Source organism: Bos grunniens, chromosome 8 (genome assembly GCF_055505025.1).
Source record: "Bos grunniens cultivar Pamir isolate PY7600 chromosome 8, Bosgru_T2T1.0, whole genome shotgun sequence".
Taxonomy (NCBI): Eukaryota; Metazoa; Chordata; class Mammalia; order Artiodactyla; family Bovidae; genus Bos; species Bos grunniens.
Window position 1 is genome coordinate 112,392,734 of NC_141172.1, and position 16,432 is coordinate 112,409,165.

Consider the following 16,432-nt stretch of genomic DNA (forward strand, 5'->3'; position numbering starts at 1 on the left):
TTTTTCCAAGTGAGACCCCTTTCACAGGACCCGGCGGACATGAATTTGGGGCCACCGTCCCGCCCAGCCACCAGTGTCTCCGTGAGTGCATCCAGGTGTGGAATTGGTGGGTCATCTCTGCTGTCCTCAGAGAGCTCCCACAGCAGCTGCCCTTCCTCAGGACCTCACCAGCAGGCCACAGGCTTCCCTCCGTGCCCCTGCCCGGCCTGCATATGCGCACTGCAGGCCTTGGTCGTTGCTGTCCACCTAGAGGACGAGAAACGATCACGCATTATGGTCTGGCTTTGCACGTCCCTGGTTTCTTAGGAGTTTGATCCACTTTTCATGTATTTATTGGCCATGGTGGTCTCTTCTGCGGATTAGTAGTTGAATATTTTGCCTAATTTTCTATAGTAATTTCATATTTTTTGATATTAAAAGATCTTTATATATTCTTGATGTGGTACATATATACAGTGGAATATTACCCGGCCATAAAAAGGAATGAAATCATGTCATTTGCTACCACATAGATGGACCTGGAGATTCCCACACTGAGTGAAGTAAGTCAGACAAACACAAATACCATATGATACCACTTATATGTGGAATCTAAGAAAAAGGTACAAATGAATTTCTCTATAAAACAGAGTCACAGACGTAGGAAACAATCTTATGCTTACCAGAACTTAAAGGGTAGGGAGGGATGAATTGGGAGATTGGGATTGACATATACATTTGACTACGTATAAAATAGATGATAAGAACCTACTGTGTAGCACAGGAACTCTGATTAATATGCTGTAATAGCCTATATGGGAAAAGAGTGTTAAAAAAAAGTAGATAAATATGTGTGTAAGTGACTCTTCTGTACAGAAGAACCTAACACAATATTGTAAATCAACTATATTCCAATAAATTTTTTTTTAAAAAAGAAATTGAAGAAGCAAAATGTGCAGAACCAAAGATGGACTTAAAAAAGTCTACCTGAAGAACTCTAAATTTTAAATAACAAAAGAAAAAATACTAAGGATATGATAGAGATACAAAATTGAACAATTCAATGATTTGTAATTATAATAAATCAATTAACCATAAATTATATCAATCATAATACATGTAAATACATTTAAATGTATTAAAAAGTAAAATATCTTTATATATTATGGGTTCTAAATCTCTGTCATTTATACTTATGACAAATATATTCCAGTCTGTGGCTTATATTCTTATTTTTAAATGTATGTTGATATATAACTTTTTACATTTTAATGTAGTTGAATATATCTGTAGTTTCCCTTTATTTTGTGCCTTGTTTATACCATTCCTCCATCCTCAGATCATAAAGATACTCCCTATTCTTTTTATTCTAAAAGTACAAAGTTATGCTTTTAATATTTAGGCCTTCAGTTACACTGAATTTTTTGTATGATATGATGTCGTAATCTAATTTTATTTTGTTTTCCTTTGAATGACCCAGAGTTGTCCCAGAACAATTTATTAATCTACTGTGTCATCTCTGTCATATATTTTTAAACATGAGTATATATATTTATATGAATACTCCTTTCTTTTGTTGTGAATGTAGCACTGTTAATTAAGTGCTGTGGTTTATTCAATAAATTGTGTCATATATGTTTAAAATATTAGGTTCTAACTTCACATCCTATACAAACACGAAGTTTGAAGTACGTCAAATATTTAATGTAAAATGAAAGCTCTGAAAGAAAATCTGAAATAATACTCATGTAACTTTTTTCTTAAAGTAAGACTTTTAGTCACAATAATAGAAAGATGATAATGGTAGAAAGCCCAGAGAGATATTGCCACATAAATGAAAACAAATACTGAGAAACTATACATAAAAGTGTAAAAAACAAGAAGCTGAGATGGAAACTTGCAACATGAGATTTTAACATGAAAATTATAGAGAAATGAGTATAGGACCAGAAAGATAGGCAGAGAGCACCAACAGAAAATACGCAAAACAAAATGAGACGAGTGAGACGTTGGCTGGTGTTGGATAAACACAAGTTTGCCGTCCTGTTCTGACGTGCCCACCTCGCCTGTGCTGCTTCCCTGGTGACAGTACACGTCTCATGGTAACACTTGGTGGTTCTAAGGTTGGAGAGTGTTTTTAGAAGGCGACTTCATAATGGAAAAAAGCCTAAAAATTTTTTTTAAGTCATTAATTCCAACTCCTAAGATTCTCTCAAGATAATTACTATCCAACAGTGGTATCAATAAAAACTAAAAATGAAATAATCGACTTGTTTAACAGTAGGAACCAACTGAAGCCATGCTAAATGCAGACAGCGGTACTGGTGCATCTCAGTGGTAGGGGTGTCTTTTTTCTTCAGTATTTGCATACCTATACTTTTTCTGTTATTTTTACAATGCACTTATGCCATAATTTGTTTTTTTTTTTTTTTTTTAACTTTTCGTCTCAAAATTCATGGGCCTTTACACTATGAATTTGAAAAGTAATTCTCCCATAATTCTAATTCTTTTATGGTTTGACTTTTGGCATTTTGAATCATTGATAGATTTGGAGTTCATGTAGTGTGACACTGCGGATGATTTTTTCCCCCAAAGGATGACTATTGTGTAAGATAACTTTTCCACATTTATTTGAGATGCAGTATTCATCACATATTAAATTCCCTTATACATTTGGGCCAATTTTTGAATTTTCTATTTTGTAAAATTGATTTTTCTGTCCATATTTGTATCACCAGGAGGTAACTTATAGAGGCTTTATAATATGTTAGATGGAGGTTTTCACCTTCTTTTTCCCGGTTCACACATTTTCTTCTAGCCTTTCTTGCTTATTTTTCCAAATGAATTTGAAGACTACTTTATTTAGTAAAAAAAATACTTGTTAGACTTAAACGGAGAAAGCAATGGCACCCCACTCCAGTACTCTTGCCTGGAAAATCCCATGGACGGAGGAGCCTGGTAGGCTGCAGTCCATGGGGTCTCTAAGAGTCAGACAAGACTCAGCGACTTCACTTTCACTTTTCACTTTCATGCATTGGAGAAGGAAATGACAACCCACTCCAGTGTTCTTGCCTGGAGAATCCCAGGGACGGGGGAGTCTGGTGGCTGCCGTCTATGGGGTCACACACAGTCGGACACGACTGAAGCGACTTAGCAGCACCAACAGCAGTAGCAGCAGACTTAAAAGAGGATATGAATTTGATTTCATTTTTTAAAAAGTAGAAAAACTATTATAAGAAAATTGAAAAGACAAATGACAAAGAGGAAATCAATGTAACTTGTATTCTAGAAAAAAAGGTTAATTCCTTTAATATATAAATCAATAAGAAACAGAAATACCCTCCCTAAATAGACAAGAAATATTTTAAAAAAAGACTTGACAGAAATGGAAGGATATTAATATTACTCATCATAAAAAAACAAAAGTGCACTGAGAGCTTCAAAGGCAGAAGCTGGTGTTGGAATTGCCATTTGTGTAAACAGAAACTGGGGGAGGTGTTTAGAGCATCAGTTTTTACATTGAATGTCAGCAAATGGATCTAGGATTCCTGAGGGGAGGGAAATGAAGGCCAAGATTTCCCGCTTTTCTGCCTGGAAGCTGCATCGTGGGAGAGAACCCACCTTAGCCTGTGTTGCTTCCAAACTGTTGCTATTCAGTTGCTAAGTCCTTTTAAGATCCTTTAGATCGCCGTGATTTTAAATTTCTAAGATTTTTGAGAGTTTAAGGTTTCCCAATCTCAGAGTGAATTTAATTTATTAGGAAAATAGAGATGAAATGATTACCAAGTAAAGATTTTCAATTTATTTCTTTTGTCTGGTAGGATACAGTTTGTTAATGCTTAATTGTGTATGACAAAAATGAAATTACAACAAACTTCTAACTTCTATTTAGTAGATTTTTTCATTAAAATCACTTTTTTAATCTTTTAGTGAACAACCCTATACCTTCCAATTTGAAATCTGAAGCAAAAAAGGCTGCTAAAATTCTAAGAGAATTCACAGAAATAACTTCCAGAAATGGACCTGATAAGATCATCCCTGGTAGGTGAATAATATGAGTACTTTCCACTTCTGCATTTGCTCTGTTTCCCAAATTATCTTCTCAACCCTTGACTGCGCACAGGTCCTCAGACCACCTCTCTGCTCTGGGCCTGTTTTCCCCGCCCCGCCTGCTCTCCTGCCTGCCTTCCTGCTCCTTCCCCTTTTGTGAGTATTCCCTGTCCTTTGCCAGCGCCACTTCCCTCAAACTCACAGGTCCTTGTCCTCAGTTTCTGAGGGCTTTGCAAACTCACTAGCTAATCTCATAAATAAATTTTAAATTTGTGTTTTTTCTTTCTAGATAAGATAGTTATACCTTACAGTGGTTTAAGAAGACTAATCATTGATTTCCAGTACAACCAGAAATCTGTATTCCTGGGGTCCGAAACCTCAGTTCCTAAGCTCCCCTAGACCTGCTGAATCAGACTCCGTGATTCTCCTGTAGTCATGCGGGCCACATCAGACCTGGTCCAGAGGCAAGCCTTTGGGACCACTGTCTGTTCATTACTACTACCCGTTGTTTCCAAAAGGTGTTTCAGAAAATACTTATCTGATGCTAAGAGACTCGTATGCAAACTAGCTTGGGAAGGCAAATTTCCCTCTTAGTGCAGGACTTTGATCCTTCATTAAAGAAAGGAGTTTAATTTCTTAAGCTAGATTTTCTGAAGTTATTTAACAGGTCTTTAAATGTTTTTAAAAATTACTAATTTGTTGTTATAATAATAATACTAATTGCTCTTATTTTGGCCTAGCCACTCCTCTCATCTTAAGAAAACAGGGCTTTTTAGAGCATTGATACTCAAAGAGCAGACTGGACAACATTCGGGCATCACCTGGGAGCTTGTTAGAAATGCAGGACCTCGGGCTCTTCTTAGACCTAAGGAATCATAATCCGCATTTTTCACAAGATCTCCAGTGAGGTACATGCATTTGAGAAGCACTGCATAGGACTCGAAGGAAATCCAACCAGAAAAATCTGAGTTTTCTTAGCTCTGTTCTGAAGCAGGAGGTAGAAGACATTTCTTGATATATATCAGCTACATATCAGGCTAGCCCAACTTACAGATAAAGTGTATTTCCTACCGTAAAAATATCTGGGTATGGATTATGTCTCAACGATTTTGTCCAGCAGAATTCTGTCTTGCCTTTTCTGCCTCCAGTTAAAGGTCACCCAACTCCCTTTCACTGGCTGTCACTCAGAAAATGAAAATCTATTTACATAGGAGCCTTAGGAAGAAGAGCTTGCTCCCAGGGTATACGGACTGCGAGTGGAGGGTGGGGGTGGGAGGCAGGAAGGCCCAGCCGCCAGGGGACCAAGCCTTGCCTGTCCATGGGACGCGGAGGGAGGGCCGCTACGTTTACTTTAAACCGGGAGCTCTGTTACAGAACAGGAGATGAAGTCTCAAAGCATTCTAAAACAGAATGCCCAGCCCTTTATGCCTCCTTGGCTGTGAGTTCACAGTTTTCTGGTGTAAGGGCTCTGAGATGTGAGACTGAATTTAGAGAGTAAATTTGCAATCGATCCATCCTTGTTACAAATGAAGAGCTAACTGGACAATTATTTAGCAATTGTTGGTAGTTTACTGTCCCTGAACTTGGGTGGATAAGATATTAAAAACACACCTGACATTTGAAATGTGTACATTAAAGAAATCTACTTTGGTTCTGTTTAATGTTTCTGAACAGAGGCGGAGCTCACTGTAAAAGCAGTGGGAACGCCTGTGCGGTGTTGAGGATGGCCTGCCAGTTGTGCTGTATAAACAAGGCTCCTGGCTGTAACGAAGCTGTCCGTCATCATCGCCTTGTTACACCCCTTAGAAATGGAGCTCAGGCACCTCAGCAGGCCGCCCTCTGAACAGCATTACTTCTGACCCTGGTTCAGGACCAGCAGCTGCAGACAGTCTGTGTGTCACCCTCCTGGTGCCTTTGGTTGAATCATCTCTGAGGGTCTATTGTTAATTTAAATTTTGAAATGGTATGCATAATTGTATTCGAAATTTAGTGTCTCCTAAGGACTGAAGGATACATACAAAGTCTTTTGTGTGTATTTGAGTACACTATTTGGTTTGACTTCTTCAAAATAATATATGACTAAAATGATGATAAACTACCTTAAAAGTAGTATTGGGTTCCAAGAATAATTTCAGTCTTAAGGCTTCCTTTGTTATTTGAAAGATGTACTATTGTGTAAATAAATCCACCAAATAGTGAGACACTGTGTTTAGTGGGACCTATGTTAATAACCTTGCTTTTATGGAAAGAACTTCCCTGAAATGTGAATAAACCAATATTTTGTAAATGGAATTATATTTTCAGTGCTTTGGTAGTTATGTGTTATTCAAATACTGATCAAATCATTTTGTAAAGTTAAAAGCCTTTTTTAAGTGGCAAAATCATTAAATTTTTCTGGTTTTGAATCCAGATTTTCATATTATTAGCAGGTGAGCTCAGTGATGTGGCTTTAAGCTCAAACACTCTGCCACACACACGGCGTATCAGTCACTGTTTAAGTTTCTCCTTAATACTCTGTAGATCTTAATTTCTTTGAATAAATTTGAAAATTATACATTACGTTCTAAATTGAAATCTCCAAATTATTTCCCCTGCTGCTAGACATCAGCACAATTCCAGGCTCTCATTTCTTGTGGCCATCGCAGAATTTCTGAGCACCTCTCCTGTCGGGTTAGGGCCACCAAAGGCTTCAGGCTCTCCTGGGGTGGATTGTCCTCAGTTACCGGGGGGCCCGGGTCCGGGAAGCACAGCTCCGTGCCCAGGTCTGACCCGTCGGGGTGCACCCTGCCCTCATCTTTTGCAGCGCACGTCATCGCCAAAGCCAAGGGCCTCGCGATCCTGTCGGTGATGAAGGCTGGCTTTCTGGTCACGGCGAGAGGAGGCAGCGGGATCGTGCTGGCGCGCCTTCCAGACGGAAGTAAGTCAGCGGCTCTTCACCGGGAGGAGCGGAGAGCCCCCCTCCACGCTTGTGTTCCGTTTCCGCTGTGAGCTGCGTCCCAGGGAGGGAGGCAGGCTTTGTGGCTCCACCGGCACCGCCTCCCTTGGGCGGCTCCCGGGGGGTTTTCTGTTAGCCGGCCAGCCCGGGAGCCTCTCAGAACACCAGAAGGTGCTCCCCCGCCTTTGCGTATTTTCTCGTCCTTCCGTGGAGCAAATACTAAACGTTGACATTATATTTCTCTTGTCAAATATGCATTCTTATTCCTCAGCTTCAGGGTACTGTTTTCTAATGTTTTATGGAAGCTGATAAGGTGAAAGACCATTTGTAAGCTTTTACCCCATTTTTCCTGTAGGAGACCTTAAAAACGGAAACATTTTAAAGAATATCCATCCCCAGGGCAGAATCATATCAAGATTAGTATAATTTGGCTTTACTTTCTGGTGTGAAATCTAATACCTGATTTTTCAGACATGACATCAAAATACATTTGCCTTGAATCTCAAGAACCAACATTTATCATATTTGAAATGTGTGTAGGTGTGTGTAGGGGCCGGAGAAGGCAATGGCACCCCACTCCAGTACTCTTGCCTGGAAAATCCCATGGATGGAGGAGCCTGGTAGGCTGCAGTCCATGGGGTCAATAAGAGTCGGACAAGACTCAGCGACTTCACTTTCACTTTTCCCTTTCATGCATTGGAGAAGGAAATGGCAACCCACTCCAGTGTTCTTGCCTGAAGAATCCCAGGGACGGGGGAGCCTGGTGGGCTGCCGTCTATGGGGTCGCACAGAGTGGGACACGACTGAAGCGACTTAGCAGCAGCAGCAATGTGTAGGGGCTTCCTTCGTGACTCAGTTGGTAAAGAATCTGCCTGCAGTGCAGGGGACCAGGGTTCAATTCCTGGGTTGGGAAGACCCCCTGGAGAAGGAAATGGCAACTCCAGTATTCTTGCCTGGAGAATCCCTCAGACAGAGAAACCTGGCAGGCTATAGTCCATGGGGCCGCAAGAATCAGACATGATTTAGTGACTAAACCACCACCAGGTGTGTCATAACCATCTAACAGCCTTATTACATGAATTTAACATTAGCTGTTCAGTTATATAATTGAACACATTTTTTTCTGTTAATGTGTTAATGTGTCAGGCTTCCCTTGTGGCTCAGCTGGTAAAGAATCCCCCTGCAGTGTGGGAGGCCTGGGTTTGATCCCTGGGTTGGGAAGATCCCCTGGAGAAGGGAAAGGTTACCCACTCTAGAATTCTGGCCTGGAGAATTCCATGGACTATATAGTCCACGGGGTCGCAAAGAGTTGGACACAACTGAGCGACTTTCACTTCACTTCTGTTCATAGCTCTTTTTAGTGTCAGTAATTTAATTTTCTGCTGAGAGAACATGGGCCATCCACTTGCAGTAGATAAATCTGGGCATTTGTGGGGTGCACAGCTCTGGAACATGTGTCAGTGGGACTTACTATCCCCTGTGAAGTGTCCCCACGGTAAATGAGAGTTTGCCTGCGAGTTTGTACTTCAGATTTCATAGCTCCAGACTTCCTATGAAACCAAAATGACAAAATTCTCTTTTTCTCAGGAGGACACGCGTTACCCAAATTTTCATAGGCAGATTCTCAGCAGTACAACCAGACAAGTAGGCACATTCAAATTGAGTCCACTGTTAGGCTCCAGGTTTGCAAGAACTCCCCCATCTTGCCCTGCAGGTCAGCGCTGTGGTGGACAGGTGCCTGTCAGAAAAGGGGAGGAGCTATCCACCCTGGGGCTCCTCTCAGAACCTCAGGGGGACCCACCAACTAGTTTAAGTACCCAAGTTTCTCTCTCCCATCTTCCCAATTAGCTGATGGTCACTCCGCAGAGAGTATTTCAAAAGCCAGCCAGTAAGGCAAGCATATCCCTGGATCCTGGCCAGGTGGGTGGTCTTTAAACAGGGACAGTCCCTAACAGAGGAAGTGGAAAACAACTTTGGGGTTACAAGACATTAATTTCTATAGTCAACCCCCCCCTAAGCCCAGACAGATGAGTTCTGGATGCATTCAGGCACCAGCCTGTCATCTGAGGTATCTGACAGCAAGGATGCTATGGAGCGTCTTCCTGAAGTGCTCCAGCAAGATCACCCCCATCCCCCCGGTTACTTTTCTCTAGACTTGTCTAACATAATTGTGTCTACATCAGGAAATATGCACAAATAGTCCTGAAATGTACCATATCATGGCAAATGGAGTTATTTTACTGAGCTTCCAAATGTCAGGTTATGTATCTTGTTAGAATTTTCTTAATCTTGAATTGATTATCTGTTTATTGTGCTTCTACTAGGCACAAAGGGTGTCAAAACCGGTTTTTGCCCTCAGAGACTTACAGTAGAAACAGTTTAGTATTATGTTACCCTTAGAAGTGATTATAACACTGTTTTGAATCCTTTTGCTCTCATATCTATGATAAAGTTCTAACTAAAGACTAGAATTCCAGTTCAATTATTTTGCAAAACATTATAAATAGTGATGAAACTATCAAATGCTATGTATAGTTAATCAGTGAGAATTCAGTAGTTTGGTATTATGCATATTTATAGGGAAAGATTGGAAAACATAGACTTGTAAGTCTATGAGGCTCATAATACATATCTAACACCTTTCAAACATTTTTAACTTAAAAAATTATATATGTTTATTAAAGAACATTTAAAAACATAGGCAAAAATGCCAAAGTCTCATTATTTTAAAAATAAATACTGTTCATTCACATTTTAGCATTTTTCCTCTCTATATTTATATGCCAAGGAGTTTTATTGTTAGAGTAATTGCTTGTTTATTTCTATTAGAATGGTCTGCGCCTTCAGCCATCGGGATAGCTGGGCTTGGTGGCGGATTTGAACTAGGAATAGAGGTGAGTGAGTGCTGTGTGTATGTACAGTTGCCTTAGTCTCTAGAAGCAGCTGATACGTGAAAGATGAGGGGTTTGAGATTTCCTGCTGTTCTTGTTTTACCACCTGCCGCAATTGTTCCCCTTTATTTTCTTGAATCTCTGCCTAAAACTATGTAATGTTTATCATTTGTCTCTTTTTCTTTCCTTGGCTGCAGCGTTTCTTCCATTTACCATCTCATGTGTTCCCATCTTTAGCACATCTGAAGAGCAGTTATTCTCAGATCTGACAAAATTTAATTGGCAGCTTCTGGCTTCTGATTGCAGTCGTGGGTGCAAACAGCTTAACGTTATGTATCATCATTGTGGCAAAATCCAGTTTGTGTTACTACTAATGTTCAAATTACTTCAAATTTTTAAAGTACGAATTGTCTTTGTATTATTTCATTTTGTAACTTTGCTCTAATTATGGTTTCTGTCAAATGGACTAGAAATTACAGCAGTACACACGCCTTTTCAGAGGTCTCTCCGTCAGCAAGCATCTGCATGATGTTAACCTTTCATCTGTTGTTTTACTGCTAGTGATGGTAAATCACAGCTCCTAATGTTCCCGAATCCTTTTCTTCCCAAATTGCAGCCAGTGTCTTTCTAAGCTCTGCTTTTATGCATTTGTTCTTCTGCCCCTGGGCTTCCCAGGTGGTGCTGGTGAAGAGCCTGCCTCCAGTACTGGTTACACATAAGAGGCGCGGGCTCAGTCCCTGGGTCAGGAAGATCTCCTGAGAAGGGAATGACAGCCTGCTCCAGCGTTCTTGCCTGGAGAATCCCGTGGAGAGAGGACCTGGCAGGCTGCAGTCCATGGAGTCACAAAGTGTCGAACATGACTGAAGCGACTTAGAACCCACACACGAGGAATTATTTCCACTTCTGTTTTGTTTTTGTTTTTTCATTTTTATTTGACCTTTACTTGCTGCTGCATAAATCTGTATCATAAAAAGAGGAACATATTTTAGTTTTGCTATTACGACTGCTTTTTTGTTGTATATTCAATGAACCCAGGTCTCCAGCATTGCAGGCAGACGCTTTACCGTCTGAGCCATCAGGGAAGCCCTTTCAGTGAAGTCATAGCCTTCAGCAACGCGGTGCTCGTACGCAAAGTGTGTTTTCAGCATCTGTCGTGCACCCCTGCTCACACCTCCTGGCACTGTACCCGAATGTCCCTGTTGTCACTGCCCTCTGACCCCAGATTTTGGGGCTCCATCTCAAATAACATTTACTTATATTTGCTATCTTTGGGAAATTTGGGGCTTCCCTGGTGGCTCAGATGGTAAAGAATCTGCCTGTAATGCAGGAGACCTGGCTTCAATCCCTAGGTTGGGAAGATCCCCTGGAGAAGGGGATGGCTACCCACTCCAGTATTCTGGCCTGGAGAATTCCATCGACTATACAGAGGAACCAGAGATCAAATTGCCAACATCCACTGGATCATCAAAAAAAACAAGAGAGTTCCTAAAAAACATCTACTTCTGCTTTATTGATGACACCAAAGCCTTTGACTGTGTGCATCACAACAAACTGTGGAAAATTCTTAAAGAGATGGGAATACCAGACGACCTGACCTGCCTACTGGGAAATCTGTATGCAGGTCACGAAGCAACAGTTAGAGCTGGACATAGAACAATAGACTGGCTCCAAATCGGGAAATGAGTACATCAAAGCTGTATATTGGCATCCTGCTTATTTAACATATATGCAGAGTACATCATGCGAAATGCCAGGCTGGATGAAGCACAAACTGGAATCAAGATTGCCGAGAGAAATATCAGTAACCTCAGATATGCAGATGATACCACCGTTATGGAAGAAAGTGAAGAAGAACTAAAGAGCCTCTTGATGAAAGTGAAAGAGGAGAGTGAAAAAGTTGGCTTAAAACTCAACATTCAGAAAACAAAGATCATGGCATCTGGTCCCATCACTTAATGGCAAACAGACGGGGAAACAATGGAACCAGTGAGAGACTTTATTTTCTTGGGCTCCAAAATCACTACAGATGGTGACTGCAGCCATGAAATTAAAAGACGCTTGTTCCTTGGAAGAAAAGTTATGACCGAAAAGCAGAGACGTTGCTTTGCTGACAAAGGTTCATCTAGTCAAAGCTATGGTTTTTCCAGTCATCATGTATTGATGTGAGAGCTGGACTATAATGAAAGCTGAACACTGAAGAATTGATGCTTTTGAACTGTGGTGTTGAGACTCCCTTGGACTGCAAGGAGATCAAACCAGTCAATCCTAAAGGAAATCAGTCCTGAATATTCATTGGAAAGACTGATGCTGAAGCTGAAGTTCCAATACTTTGGCCACCTGATGGGAAGAGCTGACTCATTTGAAAAGACCCTGATGCTGGGAAAGACTGAGGGCAGGAGGAGAAGGGGACAACAGAGGAATGCGATGGTTGGATGGCATCACCGACTCGATGGACATGAGTTTGAGCAAGCTTCAGGAGTTGGTGATGGACAGGGAAGCCTTTTGTTCTGCAGTCCATGGGGTCACAAAGAGTTGGACACGACTGAGAGACTGAACTGTGGAAACTTTGAACACAGCTTACCCTTGTGTCTGTATAGAAATTAACTCTAGAATTCTATTTAAATACTGTACATGGAAAATACATACTAACTTTGAAAAATATCCACTTCAAGTAGAGATCAGACTGTCCTAGGAGTTTGTGCCTCTTGGATATGACCCGGCTTTGCCTCCCCAAGCACAGCTGTAAGGTTAGAGTCATCAGTCACTTTTCAGTGCTAAGTGAAAGCACTTCCTCAGTGCTAGGAAGAGGCCGAGCTGGTCCCCCAGGAAGCATCTCAGACCTGGACGGGAGTGTGTTTCCCTTCCGGGCACACCCCTGAAGCAGGATGAGTGAGGAAGCTGGTGGGTTGTTGGCCACGAGCCCACAGAGCTCCTGCTCCTGGATGCTCTTGTTAGCCCAGCTCTGGTCCCAGTGAAATGCAGCAGAGCCATGGCCAATGGTGCTGAAGATCCACACCCCAGAGTCTGCAGCCCCCTGGGCTTCCTGGTCCTCTCTCTGGTGTTCTTCTTCCACCAGACACTTGCTGTTAATGAGATGGAGTGCTTGACACACACTCCAGCCTGGAGAGTTTCTTGTCTGGCCCTTATCTGAATTGTGAGTCCTTCGTACCTATGTCCTTAGACTGACTAAGTATCAGCCACAAGTAGACACACAAAATAAGTCTGTTTCTTTAAAGCACTGGGGTTAGTGGTTCAGAGTATCAACTATTTGTTGAATACTTTAATTATCTGCCATTCTGTTTTAGAGTGGAATAGTTAGCAATAATGGTTAATAGTCTCATAAAACGCTCACATGTCTTCTTACAGAATCATTTCCACACCATGTCATGAAGGATGTCATTGTGTAGATAACTGAGTTACATGACCCCTCCACAGCCAGAGAGTGACAGGCTGGTTATTCAGAGGGAGGCCTCTAGCCCCAAACACAGTTATGAGTTGTCTGCAACCCTGGGTCCTGGTTCCCTCATGAGACATCTCGTCTGGCTGCCTTTCACAGGCAAGGAGAGGGAGGCTCAGAGACATCGAGCCCTGTGTGCTTGGTTCAAGGGCTGCTTCCGGTGCCCCATCTGGTCTTGCCTGTAACTGCCGACCCTGTAATACGCTGTGGATTTGAGGGCACATGCGAGGTAGGCAGGGTGCGTGAGGGTATTTCAGTACCGAGAGATGCTCAGCACCATGCAGAGGTGGTGTGTGGTTGTCTCTGATTGGTTTCCCTGGAGACAGAGCTTGAGACAAGACTCGGGGCACAGGTGATTTACTGAGCAAGTGTTCTTGGGGGTACTGTAAGGGGCCCAGGGAAGCAGACGGAGAAGGGGAAGCGTCTGGGCAAGGCTGTCATCCCTGGTAAACTCACCATGGTCTGATGACAGGGAGAGGAGGCGAGTCCTACAACAGAAGCGAACCCAGCTGGTGTCTGGGGATGGCGGCTGTCACCACCTGTCAGTGTGAACGTGGCTGAGTGCTGGGTGCAGGGCTGGAGGAGCCGGTGCTGCCCCTTCGTGTGACCAGACCCCTCTCCTGAGCCCTGGACCCCAGTGAGTTTCCGCCCTCCATGCTGCCTCCCACAGGTGGTGACCCCTTTCATACATGTGGAAATGTGGATTTGACCACCAGGAAGTCTAGATTTATCTCTGCTTTGGAATCTAGGCCAGGCTGAGGCTATGAAGTCCTTCATAGGACTGTCATGTTTTGACAGGATTTGTTGGCCTTTATTAGCTTGGACATTAGTTAAATATTCAGTCTGGCACTGGTCCACTTGAGACAACTGCTGAGAATTCCCAAGGTTGAAGAACTTACACAACCCACCAAACACAGCAACAACAAACAAAAGTTTTAAAAGTGGAGTCAGGAAAGACAATGCTAAGATCTAGTTTAAATGCTACTAATATTTTCTTTCCAGGACAATTATAGCAGAGGGCAAAGCTCTGAAAACCCCAATACTGCGGATTATCCCATTGTTTGTCGTTCACCAAACCCAGAATCCACACTGGGCCATGGAGTCTGATCAGCCTCGCCCCAGACTGTAATGCGAGAAAAATGGCTCAGTCTTTTCCAGGAGAATTTGGATGAACTCTTTTACTTTAATAATGAGAAAGGCTAGATCTAGGCTTAAGCTGAGAAGCTACTGTTAGAGATCAGAGTTCAGTGTCTAAGTCCCCTAAGGTTGCTGTGCAGGAGAGGATCTGTTGGTGTGAGGAGTGAGAGGCGCTGGGAGCCTCTCAAGTTTGGCTTGGATGTTGAGGCTGATGATGCCCCTGAGTGAGAGTGTGAAGCTTGTCACCCACAAGAGAAGGCTTTCCAGGGGAGTGGGGCAGACTCCCGAGCAGAATGGCTGGACAGATGGAAAAAAAGACCGTCTGAGCTTCTGCAGAGGGTGGAGGAGGTGGGGGCAGGTCTCACCAGAACCACAGGAGGAGCCCTGGGCTTTCTCACCAGGTTGCCTGGATGTGGGGCTTCATCAGGACCGCAGTGTCAGGGACTCAGGTCCTCGGTGGGTAAACGACTGAGGGCAGAGGGCAGGGTGTGTGGGGCAGGGGGTCGGGGAGCTGTGGCCAGTGGCTCCTGAGAACACTTTTCCCTAGCTTTTCCTGCATGATAGTGATTTTTTAAAATTCTTGTTTAAGAATTGGATTTAATTATAAAACTTTCATTTTATTTACAAGTTCATTGTATCTTAATTCAAACTTCTTAGGAAGCCCTTGTCAGATTCTCAGCTGTCGGTCTTATATGGCTTATGAGCGCCACTGCTCCGGTTTTCTTTCAGGAAACCTGTCCTGCTTTTCGTTCTAAGCTGTGGAAATAAGTGGAGAGCCATTGACACTGCTGCTGTTCTTCAAACTGTGGGGCTTTGGAGCGGGCTCTCTGTCTAACTGGTCGTGTCACCGAAGAACACAGGATTATCTTACTCTTATTCCAGGAGAACTGAATTGAGATTGGACATAAAGGATTAATTTATCTTCTTTATTGACTCAGAGTTGTGCCTTACTTTACTAAGGTGTACCAAGCAGAAGGAGACGTAATCACTAGAGCACCTACAATGTCATGACTGGAGACGTAGTTTGAAGTGTGCATACACTAAGCACTATGCAAAGTAGTTTCATGTATGTCATCTTAAAAAGTATGTACGATTTGGTGATACAATCATTGGCAAAATTGCTTAACTTTGCATGAGAAATGCTAAATAATTCTATATCATTAAACAACATGATCCTCAGAATTGTTCTTATATAAAGTAGAAATAACAATTGATATGAGTCAGTGGTATGTTTTGCATGGGTCAGTTAGCTGGCATATTTACTCTGTCCTTCAGACCTGAGTGTACTTTTTCATGAAGTGATTCAAATTAAACTGTATCAGGAATTCTACTAGGCCCTTCCAAGTGCAATCACATTTGATAATAATTGGATTCTTCTGTCAGATGAAGACATCTACTTGAAAAGTGTAAAGAACAATATAAATGAACTCATCTTTTAAGCATTAATTTACTTGGCCTTTGCATATTTTATTGAGATGTAGTGAATATGCCAGGCTTTACAAATTATTTTAATTCATCTTTCAAACAACTGTGTCTGTGCATGCACATATATACATGCAGAAGAGCCAACTCAGTGGAAATGACTCTGATGCTGGGAAAGACTGAAGGCAAAAGGAGAAGGGGGTGGCACAGGATGAGATGGTTAAACAGCATCACCGATTCAGTGGACATAAATTTGAGCAAACTCAGGGAGACAGACGGAGAAGGCAATGGCACCCCACTCCAGTACTTTTGCCTAGAAAATCCCATGGACGGAGGAGCCTGGTAGGCTGCAGTCCATGGGGTTGCGAAGAGTCAGACAGGACTGAACAACTTCACTTTGACTTTTCACTTTCATGCATTGGAGAAGGAAATGGCAACCCACTCCAGTGTTCTCGCCTGGAGAATCCCAGGGACAGGGAAGCCTGGTGGGCTGCCGTCTGTGGGGTCGCACAGAGTCGGACACGACTGAAGCGACTTAGCAGCAGCAGCAGGGAGACGGTG

The 16,432-nt window shown here is 42.4% G+C and overlaps 1 protein-coding gene across 9 annotated transcripts in view; it reads left to right on the forward strand.

Annotated features, from left to right (window-relative positions):
* The window catches only part of SH3YL1 (SH3 and SYLF domain containing 1), a 61,992-nt gene that overhangs the window by 16,911 nt on the left and 28,649 nt on the right, over positions 1-16,432 (forward strand). For 6 of the 9 annotated variants that reach the window (XM_086414089.1, XM_086414091.1, XM_086414092.1 and 3 more), the window contains exons 2-4: positions 3,910-4,020; positions 6,833-6,946; positions 9,794-9,858. In XM_086414089.1, the coding sequence (XP_086270215.1) occupies positions 3,910-4,020; positions 6,833-6,946; positions 9,794-9,858 (290 nt within the window). The remainder of the gene's footprint in view (positions 1-3,909; positions 4,021-6,832; positions 6,947-9,793; positions 9,859-16,432) is intronic. The other 3 variants (XM_086414093.1, XM_086414095.1, XM_086414098.1) reach the window with 1 other exon arrangement.